The sequence below is a fragment of the Leucoraja erinacea genome, chromosome 10, assembly GCF_028641065.1.
Source record: "Leucoraja erinacea ecotype New England chromosome 10, Leri_hhj_1, whole genome shotgun sequence".
Taxonomy (NCBI): domain Eukaryota; kingdom Metazoa; phylum Chordata; class Chondrichthyes; order Rajiformes; family Rajidae; genus Leucoraja; species Leucoraja erinaceus.
This window is the reverse complement of record NC_073386.1, coordinates 7,970,241-7,988,654: the sequence shown is the minus strand read 5'-3', so window position 1 is coordinate 7,988,654 and position 18,414 is coordinate 7,970,241. Positions and strand designations below refer to the sequence as shown.

At 39.9% G+C, this 18,414-nt stretch overlaps 1 protein-coding gene across 2 annotated transcripts in view; it reads right to left on the bottom strand.

The window, feature by feature from the left end:
* Positions 1-18,414, bottom strand: part of hfm1 (helicase for meiosis 1) — a 92,305-nt gene that overhangs the window by 36,737 nt on the left and 37,154 nt on the right. For both annotated transcript variants that reach the window (XM_055641384.1, XM_055641386.1), the window contains exons 9-21: positions 18,186-18,337; positions 16,668-16,745; positions 15,192-15,350; positions 14,877-15,077; positions 14,694-14,782; positions 13,941-13,984; positions 13,762-13,863; positions 8,791-8,936; positions 6,240-6,334; positions 5,658-5,791; positions 3,922-3,969; positions 3,075-3,155; positions 2,905-2,996 (exon numbers count right to left, since the gene is read on the bottom strand). In XM_055641384.1, the coding sequence (XP_055497359.1) occupies positions 2,905-2,996; positions 3,075-3,155; positions 3,922-3,969; positions 5,658-5,791; positions 6,240-6,334; positions 8,791-8,936; positions 13,762-13,863; positions 13,941-13,984; positions 14,694-14,782; positions 14,877-15,077; positions 15,192-15,350; positions 16,668-16,745; positions 18,186-18,337 (1,421 nt within the window). The remainder of the gene's footprint in view (positions 1-2,904; positions 2,997-3,074; positions 3,156-3,921; positions 3,970-5,657; positions 5,792-6,239; positions 6,335-8,790; positions 8,937-13,761; positions 13,864-13,940; positions 13,985-14,693; positions 14,783-14,876; positions 15,078-15,191; positions 15,351-16,667; positions 16,746-18,185; positions 18,338-18,414) is intronic.

The window sequence follows — 18,414 nt, the reverse complement described above, 5'->3', positions numbered from 1 at the left end:
TTCCCTGAAGGTGGAATCTCATGTAGATAGGGTGGTAAAGAAAGCTTTTGGTGTGCTGGCCTTTATAAATCAGAGCATTGAGTATAGACGTTGGGATGTAATGTTAAAATTGTACAAGGCATTGGTGAGGCCAATTCTGGAGTATGGTGTACAATTTTGGTCGCCTAATTATAGGAAGGATGTCAACAAAATAGAGCGAGTACAGAGGAGATTTACTAGAATGTTGCCTGGGTTTCAGCAACTAAGTTACAGAGAAAGGTTGAACAAGTTAGGTCTTTATTCTTTGGAGCGCAGAAGGTTAAGGGGGGGGACTTGATAGAGATCTTTAAAATGATGAGAGGGATAGACAGAGTTGACGTGGATAAGCTTTTCCCATTGAGAGTAGGGAAGATTCAAACAAGAGGACATGACTTGAGAATTATGGGACAGAAGTTTAGGGGTAACATGAGGGGGAACTTCTTTACTCAGAGAGTGGTAGCTGTGTGGAATGAGCTTCCAGTGGAAGTGGTGGAGGCAGGTTCAATTTTATCATTTAAAAATAAATTGGATAGGTATATGGACGGGAAAGGAATGGAGGGTTATGGTCTGAGTGCAGGTAGATGGGACTAGGGGAGAATAAGTGTTCGGCACGGACTAGAAGGGCTGAGTTGGCCTGTTTCCGTGCTGTAATTGTTATATGGTTATATTTAATTCATAAATAAACTTCATATGGCCCCTCATACATATATGTTTTGATAATGATCTAGGGAAATATCTTTGTCAATACCAGGAGAAAAATACAGTAACATAAACATAATACAGTGCAGCAAAGAGCAACGGTCATTGTGCTTGGTGTCCATTGTCACAAGCACCATTATCGGGGTCGGTACCTCCGTAAGTTAAACCTCCAATGCTTTTCAAAAACGCAACGAGGTATCCTGTGGTAGTAGCGATTTTTAGGCGAGTTCATTATTTAATATATCAAAAATAACGTGGTGTCAAAAATGCAACAACCATTTATGATATATTTTCTGACTTTTTAAAATAAATTAAATAAAAAAATTTTGGACATAAATTGGTCATCAAAACTAAGAAACTGCGCCAATCTTCAATTTGGCAACACACTGTCTCTTGCTTACCTTTCGTACAGACCAAGTCGCTAAGTTCGTTCCTTCGTGTCAACTTCGCAAAGCTCCGCAACGACCATTACGGAGACATTTTATTTATCAAAATATCAGCGCAAATCAAATGTTCTGAGGAATCATCGGCCATCAATATACCTCAAATCCATAAGGTAATGTACCGTTTAGATCACATTGGTGAAAATGTTTGGTTTTCGCTAATAATGTAACGTGCGTTTTCTGGGACTGCAAACCTTTTAGTGTCCACCTCAACGTACGTTTGTGTGTATGATGTGCAACGCGCGTGTGGTGTCCACTCAGATGGTTGCAGTATTCTACTACATGATCATGTGAATGAAGTGGAAACGGTGTTTGCAATTTTATTGTTCCATGTGGTATTCATAAACAGAAAGGAATAAGAAATATGTGCACATACTGTGCCAACCAGGTCACTGGTGGACACCACGCGACAACCGTTACACTAAATGTATTTGTGTATTCTGATGCCATTTTTGGAAACTTGCAATCAATATGCTATATTTTCTTATATTTTTTGTTGATACTAGTTTTTTGTTGATGTTAGTCATGAACCCAATAAAGTGCTTGTCAACGTTTTTGAAGGAAATTGAAATTTGACCTCCTTTGTCACATTTTTGTGTGCAGTATTGTAAAAAGATACATATACGTCTGCAAGGAAGCTTTCTTTGGGCTGATCAGCAGGGTTCTAACCCTGAATGCCCCTCCACACCTAGCAATACTTTGAGAGACATTAAATGATGCTTAAGCTGAACCATTTCAAAGAGCTTGAATGTTTGTGAATATATATGACCCACAAAATTTCCATCTTTAGATATATTTAATAAAATATAAAATAACTTGCTTCTAACCCTCCCAACCATTTCCTTCTGTTGATCATTTAATGGGGTCATTTATCATGTGTCAGTTGATGCAAGTGCTCGGGAACTGATAACCTTGTGAGAGTCCCCAATATCTGCACGGGTATAGAGGGAATTTTGCACACAACTGTCAGCTTTCTCATGGAAATTCTGGGCCAATGTATTGGACTGTAGTCTCAATTTCTTCATTATTTGTTAGCCCTTTGCTAAACCTAAGACATACGCCCACTTAGTTTGTGCTGATCATTGGGCCCTTATTTAAGGTACTTTTACACTAATCCCACCTCATCTAGTAGTTAATCTTTCCACCCAAGTCTTTAGGGGGTTTTGCCTATTTTGTTGATACTGATATGCTCAAATTTCTCTGAACCTTTTTTTCTCTTATTTGTACATAACAAATATGAGGTTGGAAATTTATCATATATATAAATGGAAGATTACATTTTCTCATGATGTAGGAGCCATTTGGCCCATAAAATCAATGCAAGATAAATAGCGCAGAATCCCATTCACCCACATATTTCCCTGTAAAGTGCCCATTATGGGCAATTTACTCTAACCAATCAATTAACAATCCAGCACATCTTTGGGATGTGGGAATTAACTGTAGCACCTGGGGAAAAACACACACAATCACAGGGAGAACATGCAAATTCCTCAAAAGCAGCACCAGACATCAAGATCGAATGCTGAGTCACTGGGGCTGTGCAATATCTCTCAACCTTTGAATTTGAATCTCCCAGCTACTATTTTAGAATATGCATCCCTAAACTTTGGGAATTAACTCAGTAATTTAACCACTATACCACTACACACACTCTTTTCACAAATTGCAACACAAAATAAATGCTTCTACATTAAAAAAAATCTATTAGATGATTCTGGTATTTTTAAAATTAATTAATTACCAGTTCAGTAAGATTTTCATTTCCATTGACCAAGAAGAAGAGCTTCATTGTTTCAAATGCAATGGAATAGCGGGCCATTAATTTCCCCGTTTCTATTAAAGGTAAAAGAAAAAGTTACCATTTTGCATTGATCCTTCAGAGATGCTTTGTATATATAAATAAACTTTCACCTGTAGGTTTGAAATTGATTTCTTCATCCATTCTTAACAAACCAATGGATGCCAATGCCTGCAAATTCTTCAGGCACAGTTCTGTTTCAATAATAAGAAAGACATTTAATTACTCATTTAATAACCTGTTTGTCAAATCTTATGAATAAACGATTTTCAGTCATGTACAGTTTTTCACATTAGCACTGCAAATAAGGCTATATTTGAGATGGCAACTTTGAAATGGACTGTACCAGAGTATCCAAATAAAGCTCCGCCCTTTTGGAATGTATATTAGAAATTATGAAAGTATGGAACAAATAAATTAAAAAATATGCAACAAAACAACATTTCTGAACACAAATATCTCAAAGGCTTAATTTCAGGAGTAGATTTCAAATACAAGGAGGGGTAGATTATGGATCAATATGATGACAAGGATTATAATTCTAACTGCAAACACTGAAATCCACTCCCCTCTCTCCCCCAACCAAAGATTCACCATTTCTTAATTCAAAGGTGTTAAAACGGTTGCAGATTTTTGATTTTCCTTACACTCAGTGCTCGTAGGCAAGTTGTTGTAAGTACAAAGTACACACTAATAAACTGATTAATTCTAACTGACTGAAATATTAAAGATTAAAGATCAGGTTGACCTCAGCTGTCTTGACAAACCAAAGTAAAACCTTTTGCATCATACTTATTTGCAATACTGGTATTATTCAATGTAAATTATAATGTCAATTATATTACAGTCATTGCACTCCAGACACCTTTCATCTCATTTAATAATTTACTGAATTCTTTAGTGTTTTCTGGTAAATAGATACTCACAATCTGTTTCAATGGCAAAGATTAAATATAGTACCTTGCAACTTTGCTTCAATTCCACTTTTGTCAAGACCAGCAGCAAAACCTCAGGAAAAAAAGTGTTTGAGATCATTGTACATTTTGGTGAGTTTTTAATTTTCTATTTTCATTTTTCCATAAACATATTACATTTAATGATTAGATCATAATAAAACCCATTGTGCTGGATGGCTATTACTAAGTAGCAACTGGTTGGTTATTAGTTTAATATAACAACATTGAAATTCCTTTACTGTTATATTAACAGAGATAACTTAATAATTTTTTTTTTAAATACTGTATTTTGATACTGATCCAATACATTGTGGGCATTCCTTTAAACGATCTAAATACTGCACCACTGATCTTCAGAATAATATCTCCATCAGAGAGATCTTCATTGCGTTAAAGCCAGCGTTGTATATTAATGATTTAGATGAAGGAATTGAAGGCTTTGTGGGCAATTTTGCAGATGATACGAAAATAGGTGGAGGGAAAACAGTGTAGAGAAAACAGGGACTCTGCAGAGGAACTTGGATGGGTTGGGAGAGTGGGCAGAGTGTGGAGTCATGCATTTTAGTAGTGGGAATAAAGGCACAGATCATTTTCTAAATGGGGAGAGAATCCAGAAATCGACGGTGCAAAGGGACTTGTGAGTGCTGGTGCAGGATTCCCAAAAAGTTAATCTGCAAGCAAAATCGGTATAAAGAAAGCAAATGCAATGCCAGCAGTTATTTCAAGAGTGCTAGAATATAAAAACAGGGATGTAACGCTGAAGCTCTATAAGGCACCGGTGAGACTGCATTTGGAGTATTGTGAGCAATTTTGGGCACCATATTTGAGGAAGGATGTGCTGGCTCTGGAGAGGGTCCAGAGGAGGTTTACAAGAATGTTCCCAGGAATTAGTGGGTTAACATATGATGAGTGTTTGACGGCACTAGGCCTGTACTGATGAGGGGGGAACTTATTGAAACGTACAGAATAGTGAAAGGTTTGGATAGAGTGGATGTGGAGAGGATGTTTCCATTAGTGGGAGAGTTTAGGACTAGATGTTCATAGCCTCAGAATTAAAGGAATTATAACCAGCGTTTTATTGCCATCCTAAAATGTTGAATTGCATGAAGTTTGCTTGTATCCATAAATAATCATGTTTGCTAAAATTTGCACATTAGTCAGTCATAATTTGCAGGTATACAACTGTAATCTCCTCAGATCCTGGTGAACTTCTACCGCTGCACCATCGAGAGCATCCTTACCAACTGCATCATAGTATGGTATGGCAACTGCTCTGTCTCCGACCGGAAGGCATTGCAGAGGGTGGTGAAAATTGCCCAACGCATCACCGGTTCCTCGCTCCCCTCCATTGAGTCTGTCCAAAGCAAGCGCTGTCTGCGGAGGGCGCTCAGCATTGCCAAGGACTGCTCTCACCCCAACCATGGACTGTTTACCCTCCTACCATCCGGGAGGCGCTACAGGTCTCTCCTTTGCCGAACCAGCAGGTTGAGGCACAGCTTCTTTCCGCGGCTGTCACTCTACTCAACAACGTACCTCGGTGACTGCCAATCACCACCCCCCCCCCCCCCCCCCCCCTGACATTATTATTATTTATTCAAATCGAAGGGAAATCCAGTTGTCACTGTACACTGGACAATTAAAATTGAATCTGAATCTGAATCTCAGACATTGAAGGGAAATCCAGTTCAAGGAAAGACAAAATTCAGTGGCACATCGTCTATTAAGAATATTAAATCTTACCGTAATGATTTGGATTTTTAAGAGCTCTAATGTAAAGAAATGTTGATCGTATCCACTCCAAAGCAACATTGACATCAGTGATGGTATTTAGTATTATCTCTGCATTCAAATGTTCAACAAGGTGCTTGTGTAAACTACCAATAGAAAGAAATGTGAGATTTCAAAATCCATCAACTTTAATACTTATCACCCAGAACTTCCAGTAAAAACAATTTTGGAAATAATTGAGACCAGAAATTAATCTGCAGAATTTGTAAGTATCTTTCAATATTTGATCAACTGCATGTAGCAGCTGAAATTTCATGTATTTACAATAAAGACATTAAATTTCAGGTGTTACATAAAATGGGACACCCTCCAAACTTCAGAATACTTAGACGGTTTAGACTTCTTGAATATAACTATTAATAATTTTTTTACATTCTGAGAATGAGTTGGTCAGACTCCATCTGTACAGAAAGAAACACAAGATGATCTCGGGTTGATGACCTTGAATATTGTCCCAGAAAGTCACCAGAACATGATATTGAACAATTACACTACTTTTCTGTCATATGTTGTCTATCATATAGAATGATTTACCTGCTTTCAATGGTATATGCTCCATTTAACATCTGTGTGTACTTATCCTTTGTTTGATTCCTTGTCATTATGACTACCGTGGCTGTGGTATCAAACTGAAAGAAATTGCAGACAATATTCAAGAACTGGGAACATTCTTCATAGCTTTATATGTGTACATCAAGGAGTCAGGAAGTCACCTTTACAGACTTATGGGCCTGTCCCACTTAGTCAATTTTTTAGGCGACTATAGGGGACTAGGCTGTCGCCACATGGTCGCCGGGATGTCGCCTGTATGGTCGCGAGGAGTCTCCTCAGTCGCCCAAAAAGTCGTAGCGTTTTTCTGGTCGCCGCTGGATTTTCAACATGTTGAACATTTTTCGACGACAGTGGGTTTGACGCCAATGAGCGTAGCTTGACTTCTAATGACGTAGGTGCTGTCATAGATTGTCGACAGGTTAACGTAGGTTAACGTCAGTTGGTTGTCGCCGGTGTTGACTTCGGGTTTTTTTTGTTGTTAAAGTGATGATTCTTTATAGATTTATTATAAACAATTTCAAATTTTATATCGTAGGGGGGTCCAGTCGCCGTTTTTGCGGCGACCTGCTACGACTCTGACAGTCGCCGGCAGATGCCTAAAAAATAGCCTAAGTGGGACAGGCCCGTAAAGCTTCTTCCCATACTTTTGATCCTGCAATACCTGGAACACTTTTCTTCAATCAGGAATCAAATCTCCCTTAATATTCTGCGAGGTTGAGGTTAGCCAAGTATTTTGGATATATTTCTAAAAGTTTCATTACCTCGATAACTAAATCTGACTATGACTTTTGATCATGTGATCACATCAAATGACCACCTTTTTATCTAAACACCTTAAAACCTCAGTTTCAGTTTAGTTTATTGTCACGTGTACCGAGGTACATGATTGGTGCACATTACCAAAGTTTCATTATGTCGTGTCCGTTTTGCATCACACTAAAATATCTCTAGAGAACATAGATAGGTGAAGCTTTGGGTTGGACTGGGAAAATATTAAATTGTTTAATTTAGGGAAAGTACAATAAAAGTAGATATAAATGAAGAAAAGCAGTTGAGGGTCTGCTCAGACAACACAGAAGACCAGCAACGAGGTGAAATAGGTAATTGGAAAGGCTTGTGGTGATATTTATTTCAAGGGGAGTGGAGAATAAAAGTAGGGAAGTCTTAATGGGCTGTCCCACTTGGGCGTAATCTGCGCATCATTTACGCGACATCATTCATGCGTCACGACGCGTGCATTTACGCTCGTGTGGCGCGTGGTGAGACGTGGTGGCATAGGCAGTGACGCACAGTAGCCGCGGCGCCCCAGGATTTTGAGATTCTCAAAATCCTCGCGCGCCACCTGCGTGATGCGCAATTGACGCCCAAGTGGGACAGGCCCTTTACTGAACAAGGCATGGTTAAACTACCTTGAGTCACAGGATCGGTTTTTACCCCCTAATTTAAGGCAATTGGAGACAGTCCAGAAAAGGATTCTAATTCCCTCACAGAAAGGCATGGTTTAGTTGTGATAAATGGCAAGTAATATTTGCGCAGTAATATAATATTTTTTTTGTTGGGATTTGCCAGTACCTAGTTTCCTGATAATTTATATGTGGCCTCAAGAAGGTCCAGCAAGGGAAAGAAAAGAGGGTGCAGTAGAGGCAATGGAACCATCAGAGGGAGGGGAGAGCTGGCCAAGCAGGTCTTCCCTTCCCCGAGTTTCTGCTCTTCCTCACATTTTTCAGTTGCCGTTTCACACATATTGCTTCCTAGAATGCAAGTGACTGTCAAACAGACAGACACACACACACACAGAGGTGAATATTATGGTGCAAACTGTACCATACATTTAATGTTTAAGAAGGAACTGCAGAGGGAAAGAAAAGAGGGTGCAGTGGAGGCAATGGAACCATCGGAGGGAGGGGAGAGCTGGCCAAGCAGGTCTTCCCTTCCCCGAGTTTCTGCTCTTCCTCACATTTTTCAGTTGCCGTTTCAACATATTGCTTCCTAGAATGCAAGTGACTGTCAAACAGACAGACCCACACCCACACAGCGGTGAATATTATGGTGCAAACTGTACCATACATTTAATGTTTAAGAAGGAACTGCAGATTCTGGAAAATCGAAGGTAGACAAAAGTGCTGGAGAAACTCAGCGGGTGCGGCAGCATCAATGGAGCGAAGGAAATATTTATTTTGTTCCATAGATGCTGCCGCACCCTCTGAGTTTCTCCAGCAATTTTGTCTACCTTAGTACATTTAATGTTACTTGGTCACCCCGGATGATTAAAGAACAAGCATTAAAGTTCAAGACAAATAACTTCCCAACAGTAATGATCGGGTTCCAGGGCAAAGCCCTTAATATGCAGATAGACCCCCAATATTATCAGGATCTCTGTCATCCTCTGATAATGCAATTGAAAAGTTAGACATCGAGCCTTATAATCTTCCATTCAGGTCATTGATATACATGATGCAAAAGTTAGGCCCTAGTACAGATTCCTGAAGATCCATTATTTGTTACATCACTTCCAGCATTTTGTGTTGCCCACCTGAGGTCGGCCAGCTCGGCCCATCATTTGAAGTATATCAGTTTCACAGTATTCTTGAAACATTCCTCCTGCGTAATGCATTGTTGATTTAATGACCACTAAGTGGGCTGGCAAGTTAACTCCCATGGCTAAAGTGCTGGTAGTAACTGAAATTAATTACAGAAGAAAACTGTCAATCATCATTTTGGAAAAGTTCAAACACAAACCAATGCCTCTTAAAAGTTAAGTTGTCCTTAGTGTGTACAGATTATTGAGGAACCGTCTTTTGGAACAGTCTCTCATGGTGGAGAGTGACTTGTTTCCACTCCATTTCATAAGGGTGGGAATGTTTGAGCATGTATTCGTTTATGGTGTCCTTGTTGCCGTACACTGACTACCAGTGTTTTAGTAAAATGAGGCTATGTAAGGAGGTCTACGATGACTGGAGATCAAGGTCTGTCGCACAGACCTGGCAACACGGTGTGGCACACAATTGCATCCCCAACTCACACCCCACCTCACCACCTCCCTCCCCGTGGGTTGTACAGGTGCAAGTGCAGCCAAAATTGGTATCCTACTGGCCAGAGACAATCTTGACATATCATCACATTCTGACAAGGGTATGTTACTTTGGAGTGCGGGAGGAAACCGAAAATCTCGAAGAAAATCCACGCGGTCACGGGGAGAACGTACAAACTCCTTACAGACAGCATCCATAGTCGGGAACGATCCTGAGTCTCTGGCGCTGCAAGCGCTGTAAGGTAGCAACTCACCACCGTGCCACCCTTAAATTGAATTAAATGATCACAAATTTCCTGTTCCATTGCAAATATCGCCTATGGAAGAAGGCTGAAGAAGGCAACCTATAAGAATATAATGCCAAAGCCTCACTTAACCAATCATGTCAATCAGCTACTATATGCAGTGCCCTCCTTAAAGTTTGGGACAAAGACCCATCATTTATTTGTACTCCACAATTTGAGAACAATAAAGGCCATTTTTATACATGTTGGTTTCACCATGTAGAAATTACAGCAGTATTTATACATACTCCCCTGATTGGGACACAGCAATGTCATGTAAATGAAAATAGTAATGTTTAGTATTTTGTTGCATATCCTTTGCATCCACTGACTGCTTGAAGTCTGCGATTCATGGACATCACCAGTTGCTCAGTGTCTTCTCTGGTGATGCTCTGCCAGGCCTGTATTGCAGCCATCTTTAGATTATGCTTGTTTTGGGGGGCTTGTCACCTTCAGTTTTCTCTTCAGCATTTAAAAGGCATGCTCAATTGAGTTCAGAACAGGTGATTGACTTGGCCACTCAAGAATTGACCATTTTTGTAGCTTTGAAAAACTGCTTTGTTGCTTTAGCAGTATGTTTGGGATCATTGGTACACAAAAAAGCTGGAGAAACTCAGCGGGTGCAGCAGCATCTATGGAGCGAAGGAAATAGGCAACGTTTCGGTCCGAAACCCTTCTTCAGATCATTGTTTGGGATAGATAGATAGATAGAATTTATTTGCCACACAACCAGGGTTGGTGGAATTTGGGTTGTCAGCAGCGATACAATAATAAAGAACACACAACCACAATAAATCGTGGTGGAAGGCACAAACTTTGCCAGTCCTCGAAGATCATTGTCTTGCTGTAGAATGAACCGCCGGCCAATGAGTTTTGAGGTAGATAGATAGATAGATAGATAGATAGATAGATAGATAGATAGATAGATAGATAGATAGATCCTTTATTGTCATTCAGACCTTTCGGTCTGAACGAAATTATGTTGCCTGCAGTCATACACAGAATCAATAATAACAAAACATACAATAGATAGATAGATAAATCTACCACCTTTATTGTTCACCAAGCACATCCTCTCGGTGATGGAGGAACGAAATTATGTTGTCCTGCAGTCATACACAGAATCAATACGCCGAAGATGCCGCTCTACAATAAACACAACCTCTGTGGTGATCTCGCCACAGTGAAAGCCAACGCATCTCCGCTCTGAGCACAGCCCGCCACTGTCAGCTACGGGCCAAAGTCTTAGTCCGCCGTCTCAGGCCCCCCCCCCCAGCTCCGGGTCCCACAGTCTCCACTCCAGGTCACGCAGTCTCTGCTCCGGGCCGCCGCCCCAGCTCCAGGCTGCCGCCCCAGCTCCGGGCCCCGCAGTCGCCGCTCCAGGTCCCGCAGTCTCCGCCCCGGGCCGCCGCCCCAGCCCCAGGCCGCTGCCCCAGCTCCGGGGTCCCGCAGTCCCAGCTCCAAGCCTCGCTGCATCAGCCCTAGGCCGCCGCCGAAAGCCAGAACGCCGCTCCAGCAAGTCGGGCCACCGCTGCCTTAGCCCCGAAGACGGCCAGCCTCTCGTTGGGAAGTCCTGGTTGGCTCTGCCTCCAGAGCCTCTGGGTCGGTCGAACTTTGTTTGAACTTGAGCAGATAGTCCGGTAGGCGGCGCGGCTCTGGCCAGCAGCGGCCTCTGCAGCCTGTCCGCGTTTTTGTTATTTTTTTGTCTGTGTTTCTGTGTAGTTTTTGTTATTTTATGTTCCGGGTGTGTGCATGGGGGTGGGGTGGGAGGGGGGGGGGGAAACTTTTGAATCTCTCCCTGCACTGGAGACCCGACCTTTCTCGTCGGGTCTCAGGTGTCGTTGAGGCCGCAACGAGGAGCTCCAGGCAGCCCACCCAGCTCCGGGCCGCCACACCAGCTCCGGGCCCCGCAGTCGCCGCTCCAGGAGGAGCGCAGTCGCTCCGCTGCCGGGCCGCCCGCCCTGCTGAGCGGAGGCTGCTACAGGCCGCGGACGGCTCGGACGACCCAGCTCCTGGAGGGAGACCGCTTTTCGGGCTACTGCAACGGCGAATTCCCCGCCCGTCGGAGTCGAAGCCTCGGAGCGGGGCCTAACACCATTGCCCCGCGCGCGGCTGGAACGCCGCCGAAAGACTTTGCGAGCGCCGCTCCAACACCAAGACCCGGTGTGCGACCTCGCCCACCCGCTGCCTTCAATGGCCCGGGACAATCGCCATCGCCAGCCTTTCTTTGACTCTTGGGGGGGGGAGAGTCCAGTGGAGAGATACGTTTTTTTGGCCTGCCAGCACAGCTATGTGATGGATGTTTATGTAAAATGTAATTATGTTGTGTCTGGGGTCTATTTGTGCGTAATGTATGGCTGCAGAAACAGCATTTCGTTTGGACCCCCAGGGGTCCAAATGACAATTAAATTGACTCTTGACTCTTGACTCTCTTGACTCTTGAGATAGGATGTGTCTATATACTTCAGAATTCATTATGATACTACCATCAGCAGTTGTATCATCAATGAAGATAAGTGAGACAGTTCAGCAGCCATACATGCCCAGGCCATAACACCCCCACCACCGTGTTTCACAGATGAGGTGGTATGCTTTGGAACTTGGGCAGTTCCTTCTCTCCTCCATACTTTGCTCTTGCCAAGACTCTGATATAAGTTAATCTTCGTCTCATCTGTCCGCAAGACCTTTTTCCAGAAGTATGGTTGCTCTTTTAAGTACTTCTTGGCAAAATGTAACTGGCCATCGTATTTTTGTGGCTAGCCAGTGGTTTGCATCTTGCAGTGTAGCCTCTATATTTCTGTTCATTAAGTCTTTTGCAGACAGTGGTCATTGACAAATCCACACCAGACTCCTGAGAGTGTTTCTGATCTGTCGGACAGGTGTTTGGGGATTTTTCTTTATTATAGAGCGAATTCTTCTGTCATCAGCTGAGGAGGTCTTCCTTGGCCTACCAGTCCCTTTGCGATTAGTAAGCTCACCAGTGCTCTCTTTCTTCTTAATGATGTTGCAAACAGTTGATTTTGGTAAGCCTAAGGTTTGGCTGATGTCTCTGGCAATTTTATTCTTGTTTCTCAGTCTCATAATGGCTTCTATGACTTTAATGGGCACAACTTTGGTCCTATGTTGATAAACAGCAATAAAAGTTTCCAAAGGTAATGGTAAGACTGGTGGAAAGACGAGGTGCTGAGAGCTCTCTTATACCCGCATTAAGGAGGCAATTAAACACACCTGAGCAATGACAAACCCCTGTGAAGCCATGTGTCCCAAACATTATGGTGCCCTGAACTGGGGGGACAATGTAATTTCACAGCTGTAATTTCTACATGGTGAAACCAAAATGTATAAAAATACCCTTTAATAAAATATGACAATGTGCGCTTTAATTTTTTTTTCCATTGCAAATCTCAAATTGTGGAGTACAGAGGCAAATATATAATTGATGGGTCTTTGTCCCAAACATTATGGAGGGCACTGTACCATGCCTTCAGAGGCAATCCTTTTGGCTGAATAACTTTATTTCAGTATTGTCAGGATATAAGTTCTGTAAGTTCAAAACACAGAAAGGCAGGGCAGGGAAAAGTGGACTAAGAGGAAATGTGGTAGATCCAGAAATATTCTTGCTCTTGTGTAGGAAGGAACTGCAGATGCATTTGAAATGTGCAGCTCCTAGCAGATCAGGTCACTTCTACTGATGGGAATCTTACTTTCCATAAAGTCACAAAGCAAGCACTGATCTCCACAATGGGCTATGCAGGCCGTCTGATCCCTGTTTTGTGCAACTACTCAACTTAATGTACAATCAGACTTTTAATGAGTTCAAAAAACATGCTGTTTTTGTAAAGTGCTCATTTATCTGTTTAATTTACAGAAACTATTTTATTGCTTCAGAGTTTGTTGTTTTTTATTAGGTTCAATTATGAGATTGCATAGTCATGTGGCAGCACGTTACTTTGTGGTTGCTGGTGCTTAATGAAGGGATCTCTGTTGCAATCCCCAAGCCTTGCTGTTGTTTTCTACGACATCTGAAAGTAATAATGCACTCTAGATTATGATTGATAAAATTGCCTCCTTTAACTTTGGGCAATTCTGCCCTAAAACGGTAAACAAAAAACGAAAATAAAATAAGAGAAAAAGAAAAACAAGAAAAAATGCTTTCTGAACCCAAAGACGGAACAAAAATGTAACTTACAAAGTACTGGTAAATCTCCTGCTGTAAAGGCAGCTTCAGTAGCTTTCCGATCAGATAGATCCATGCCAGCATGATGATAACCAACTCCATATGTTAATAGATCTATTAAGATTTATGTCCAGGTTTTAGAGAATGCAGCTTTTTTAATAAAATAATTCAAAATATTTAAAAAAACATACCTCTGAGCTTTGCATCCTTAATTGAGTTTGTGTATTTTTGCAGTCTATTGTGTTCAGAATAATTGGATAAAATAATAAATTCAGAAATTACATTTTGAAACAATCAAATGTGATTTTCCTTAACAAATTCAGGATGATCTTATTTTAATATTATTATGAAGATATGTAAGTGTCATACTTTATGTATGTTCCCTGTAAATTTAATATTACGTAATATTGTAAACCATGAAGCAAAAAACATACTGTTATAGCACTCAAAATAGGTCTAGTCACATTGCTCTTACACATTAAATTGGAAAAAAACACTAAACTTAGGGTAGATTTATCTTTGAGAATTTATCTAATTCTTTTTTTACCGTTTTCATTCTATGCATATATTATTCCTCACAAATTAAAAAAACATTGAAAAGAAAACAGTCATTACTAACCCAATGCATAAACCAAATCACAACATTCTCTCCATATATGTCATATACAAATTATATAAATAGATGTGACAAGACAAGTATTTTGCCTAAAGCTATGTGTCAATTTTGTTTTAGTACCTAATATAGTCACACATAACATCTCTAACCAAAAACAAATGACTTCATGCAAGCTTTATTTAATTTATATTCACTAGTTATTTACTGCCTCATTATATCAAAACGTCACGTAATATTGGATATTTTAACATTTCTTCCCGTTCCAAATAGTTACATATTCACTTCCAAACTTAAAAAAATATACATTTCAACATGATTTCAGTATTACCTTTGCTTATGTTCCATGGTCATAATGAATTTGGCATCTTTTGCAAGTATGGATGCAGACTGCTGTACACCTTTCCTTGTAGCACAGAACTAAAAGTTAAAAATTACTTTTAATAAAATGTTATTGAACTATTGGTAAGATAACTTTAAATTAATTTGAATCCGAATTAAAAGAGCAAATTACCACAAGAGTAGGTTTCTGTTCAGAGTATGTCTGGATGACACTAGCTGTTCTGTAATTAAGGCATAGGTCAAATTTGAATTCAGATTGAGTATTCGAGCAAGGAAATCCAAGTACAACTTTGCGAAGCTTTACAGGTCGATGACTTTCATCTATCTTCATGGAAATTCCTGGTCCCTTTCCATCTGATAACCATTCTGCAATCTTAGAAAATAAAACAAAACAAGTACAAATAAAATTAAATGTACGCATCATAATAAATGATCCTGCTTTCTTTTTGACATCTTATTTTATCCACTAAGATGTGAATAGACTTACATCTTCAACATTTGGAATCGTTGCAGAAACTGCAACAAATCTCAGTGCTTTATCTGCAGGCTGATTAGATGAACGCAGGACAGCTAACTGAACTGTTTTCATTCTGCTGACAACTACTTCAAGGGTTGCACCACGACTTTCATCTTTCACAACATGAGCCTACAATAAAAGAAATTTGCCACTTCAAAAAAAAATGAAATAAAAACGTCTATGCATATAAAATGCCTAGAAGTACATTGAAGTTTCTCAGAACTTAAGAATAAATAGTTAATCAATGAAAAGAGCAGGAAATTATAATGAGCAATATTTGGAAATTCAACTGTTTATAGCATTGTCTTTGTGCACCACAAAACCAGATTGCTAAACAAAATAAAGCACATAATAGATTGGACATTATCGACCATTCAGAAGGATGACAAGCAGGATGCAATGTATTTTTTGATATCACTTGCACAAAATTCTTCTGCATTGATGAGGCCCAAGAAAAGTCTTGGCCATCATACTAAAGCAACCCTGAATAAAAGAGCCCTGCTGTTGAGTTAGTTAAAGTAGGTTGACCTTTCCTGGATTGCAGCCAATAAATTTTAACATTCATTAATTTCCTGGTAGGTACGGCTTCAATGGCTTGCTTAATGGGCTGAATAATCAGAATCATGCAAATCCATGAGATTTGCCCCAAGAATATTCTGATGACATTTTCATAGCTTGTCACTGTGAAAAAGCAAAATTATTTTCATATGACTGATAAGCTGAGACATATAACACAAGGTAAGATGCTCCAGTATCACATCTTATTTCAGCTGGTTCCTGTTTCATTTTCCAATGTTCAAGTGTAGAGAGAGGCAAGTTGACCCTTGAGGAGTCCCTAGCTAGAAGTTCTTCATTCAGATACCTACCAATGTACAATCCAGCACTATATATTCTTCCTTTCTTGCAAAGACTACAATCCTTGCAACCTTCCCCATCCCTTCTGTCAAAGTCGTCAGGATCTGAATGCCCACCCACTTTATCTCACCATTCCGTCCAGTTATTAATCAATCATCTATCCATCCAGCCAACCCTTCTTCAGTATCAATCGCTGATTATCTGCCCATCTAACCCCACTATTCTCAACTAAGCAAATGTGGTGTTCACCATCTTAGCCCACGCTGAGCAACTCTCTGCTCTTTCTACTATTTCATTATCAATTTAAGCAATCTTAGCCTGAATTTCCAAAGCATACTAGCAGCAGAGGATTGACCACTACATTCTTCCAATCCTCTCAATTATGTCACATCTCCACCCCCATAATCCACAGCTCAATAAATGTATTTTGGTCTTTCTCCAATGACAACTTGAGCTTCATTTGCCTTTTTAACTTTGATGCCAGGGCTCTCAAATAGAACAATACTTTGACATGATTTTAATAGGTGTACAAAATCTGCGTTTAATTACCTAAAAACTATAAAATTCATTGTGTAAAGTACAGACCATTACCTCATCAATTAGGAAAAGCCGCACCAGCTGTACTAATGAATTATCTCTCCACTTTCTCGTCATAGTGTCCCATTTTTCCTAATAGGGCAAAATGTGTCAGATATTTGTTCAGATACAACACAGAGTTACAACAATTAGTGGGAACATTATAACCTCCTGAAATATACTTTGTTTTGTCAAATCAGTTTTTGAGTGTGCAAGTTTTCTTATGTCAGTGTGCTACACTCCATAATTATTGTCATTCTATAATTGGAATTCTGAATCATACTTATTGACAATGAAATGATACTTATGCAGAAAAACATTCATTAAACTTATATTACTTTACATATGAACATCAGGATTCTGCTTTTTCAAAATATCTTTTGCAACAAGGAAATAGAAGAGGTTTTGGCCATGATCACTAAAACATATTTTATCCAATATGCATTATAGGTATGAAGACGATAACTAGGATTATTTGGTTGTTTTATTATTAGTGGATAACCTTCCAGAGGGCATGGAGTAATATAAAATGGATACACACCTAAATTGACAGCAGATAATAAAGGATACTCAATTTGAATGTAAACAAAGTTGAGCAAATTGATTAAAAAACGCTTTACATTTGAATTTTCAAGGCATTTGACGATGCCGTCCATTGAATGTTGATAAAAGGAAGGCATACTGCATTCAAGAGTAATAGGTTACAGTTTATGATCAAGTAAACAGTGGAGGGTTGAAAGCACTGCCATTTATCATGGCCAAGTTTTGGCTTGATCTAAAAGAGAATCAACTGAATTCTGAAGCGATTCTTTTGCTTCAGAATTGAATGGCTTCCTTCCTTGCTATAAGTTTATGTTATTCAAAGATGTCAGTCTTCTATTTTCAAAGACTCTTCTTGGTGTTATTTGCTCGGAATGATTATATTCTGTAATCTAGAACTGCCTTAAACTATGCTATGAACAAGGCTCAGTGCCTGAATGTTTTTGCCAGAATGTTAATATTACCAGAGATTCTATTGATCCCATTTAGTTAATACATCAAGAGTACTTAAATGTCGATGAAGTCCATTGGGATATCTTGTTATTAGACTTTATTTTAGATTTTAGAGATACAGCGTGGAAACAGGACCTTCGCCCACCGAGTTCACACCGACCAGCGATCACCTGTACACTAGCACTTTTCTACACAGCAGGAACAGTTTATAGGAATTAATCAACTGCAAACCTGTACGCCTTTGGATTGTGGGAGGAAATCAGAGCACCTGGAGTAAACCCACGCAGTCACAGGGAGAACATACAAACTCCGTACAGACAAGCACCAGTAGTCAGGATCGAACCCCGGTTTTTGGCGCTGTAAGGCAACTCTACCGCTGTGCCACCCCACAGTGTTGTGGAAGGAGATAAATAAATAATATAATAAGGAATGCCAAAAACATCAATTCTGAAAATAATTCTTATAAATGTCGCTTCACCTGAATTATCATTAAATTTATACTTTTAATATTAGTATTGTTTCCTCATTGCAGAAACCTACAGGAGTAGTTATGATTATATGTGCATCTTGGATCTCAAAATAATCGTCCATTTCTGTATCTCCAGTGAGCTCTTTGCACATCAGTCCAATCGGTCCAAATTTTTCTTTCCAATCTTCATATCGCTGGTTACACAAAGCTTTGATGGGAGCCACTAGGAAAATGAAAGATTCATCACATATCTTGAAGAAAAGTCATGGAACAAATTGGATATGTTTCTTTCAAAATTAA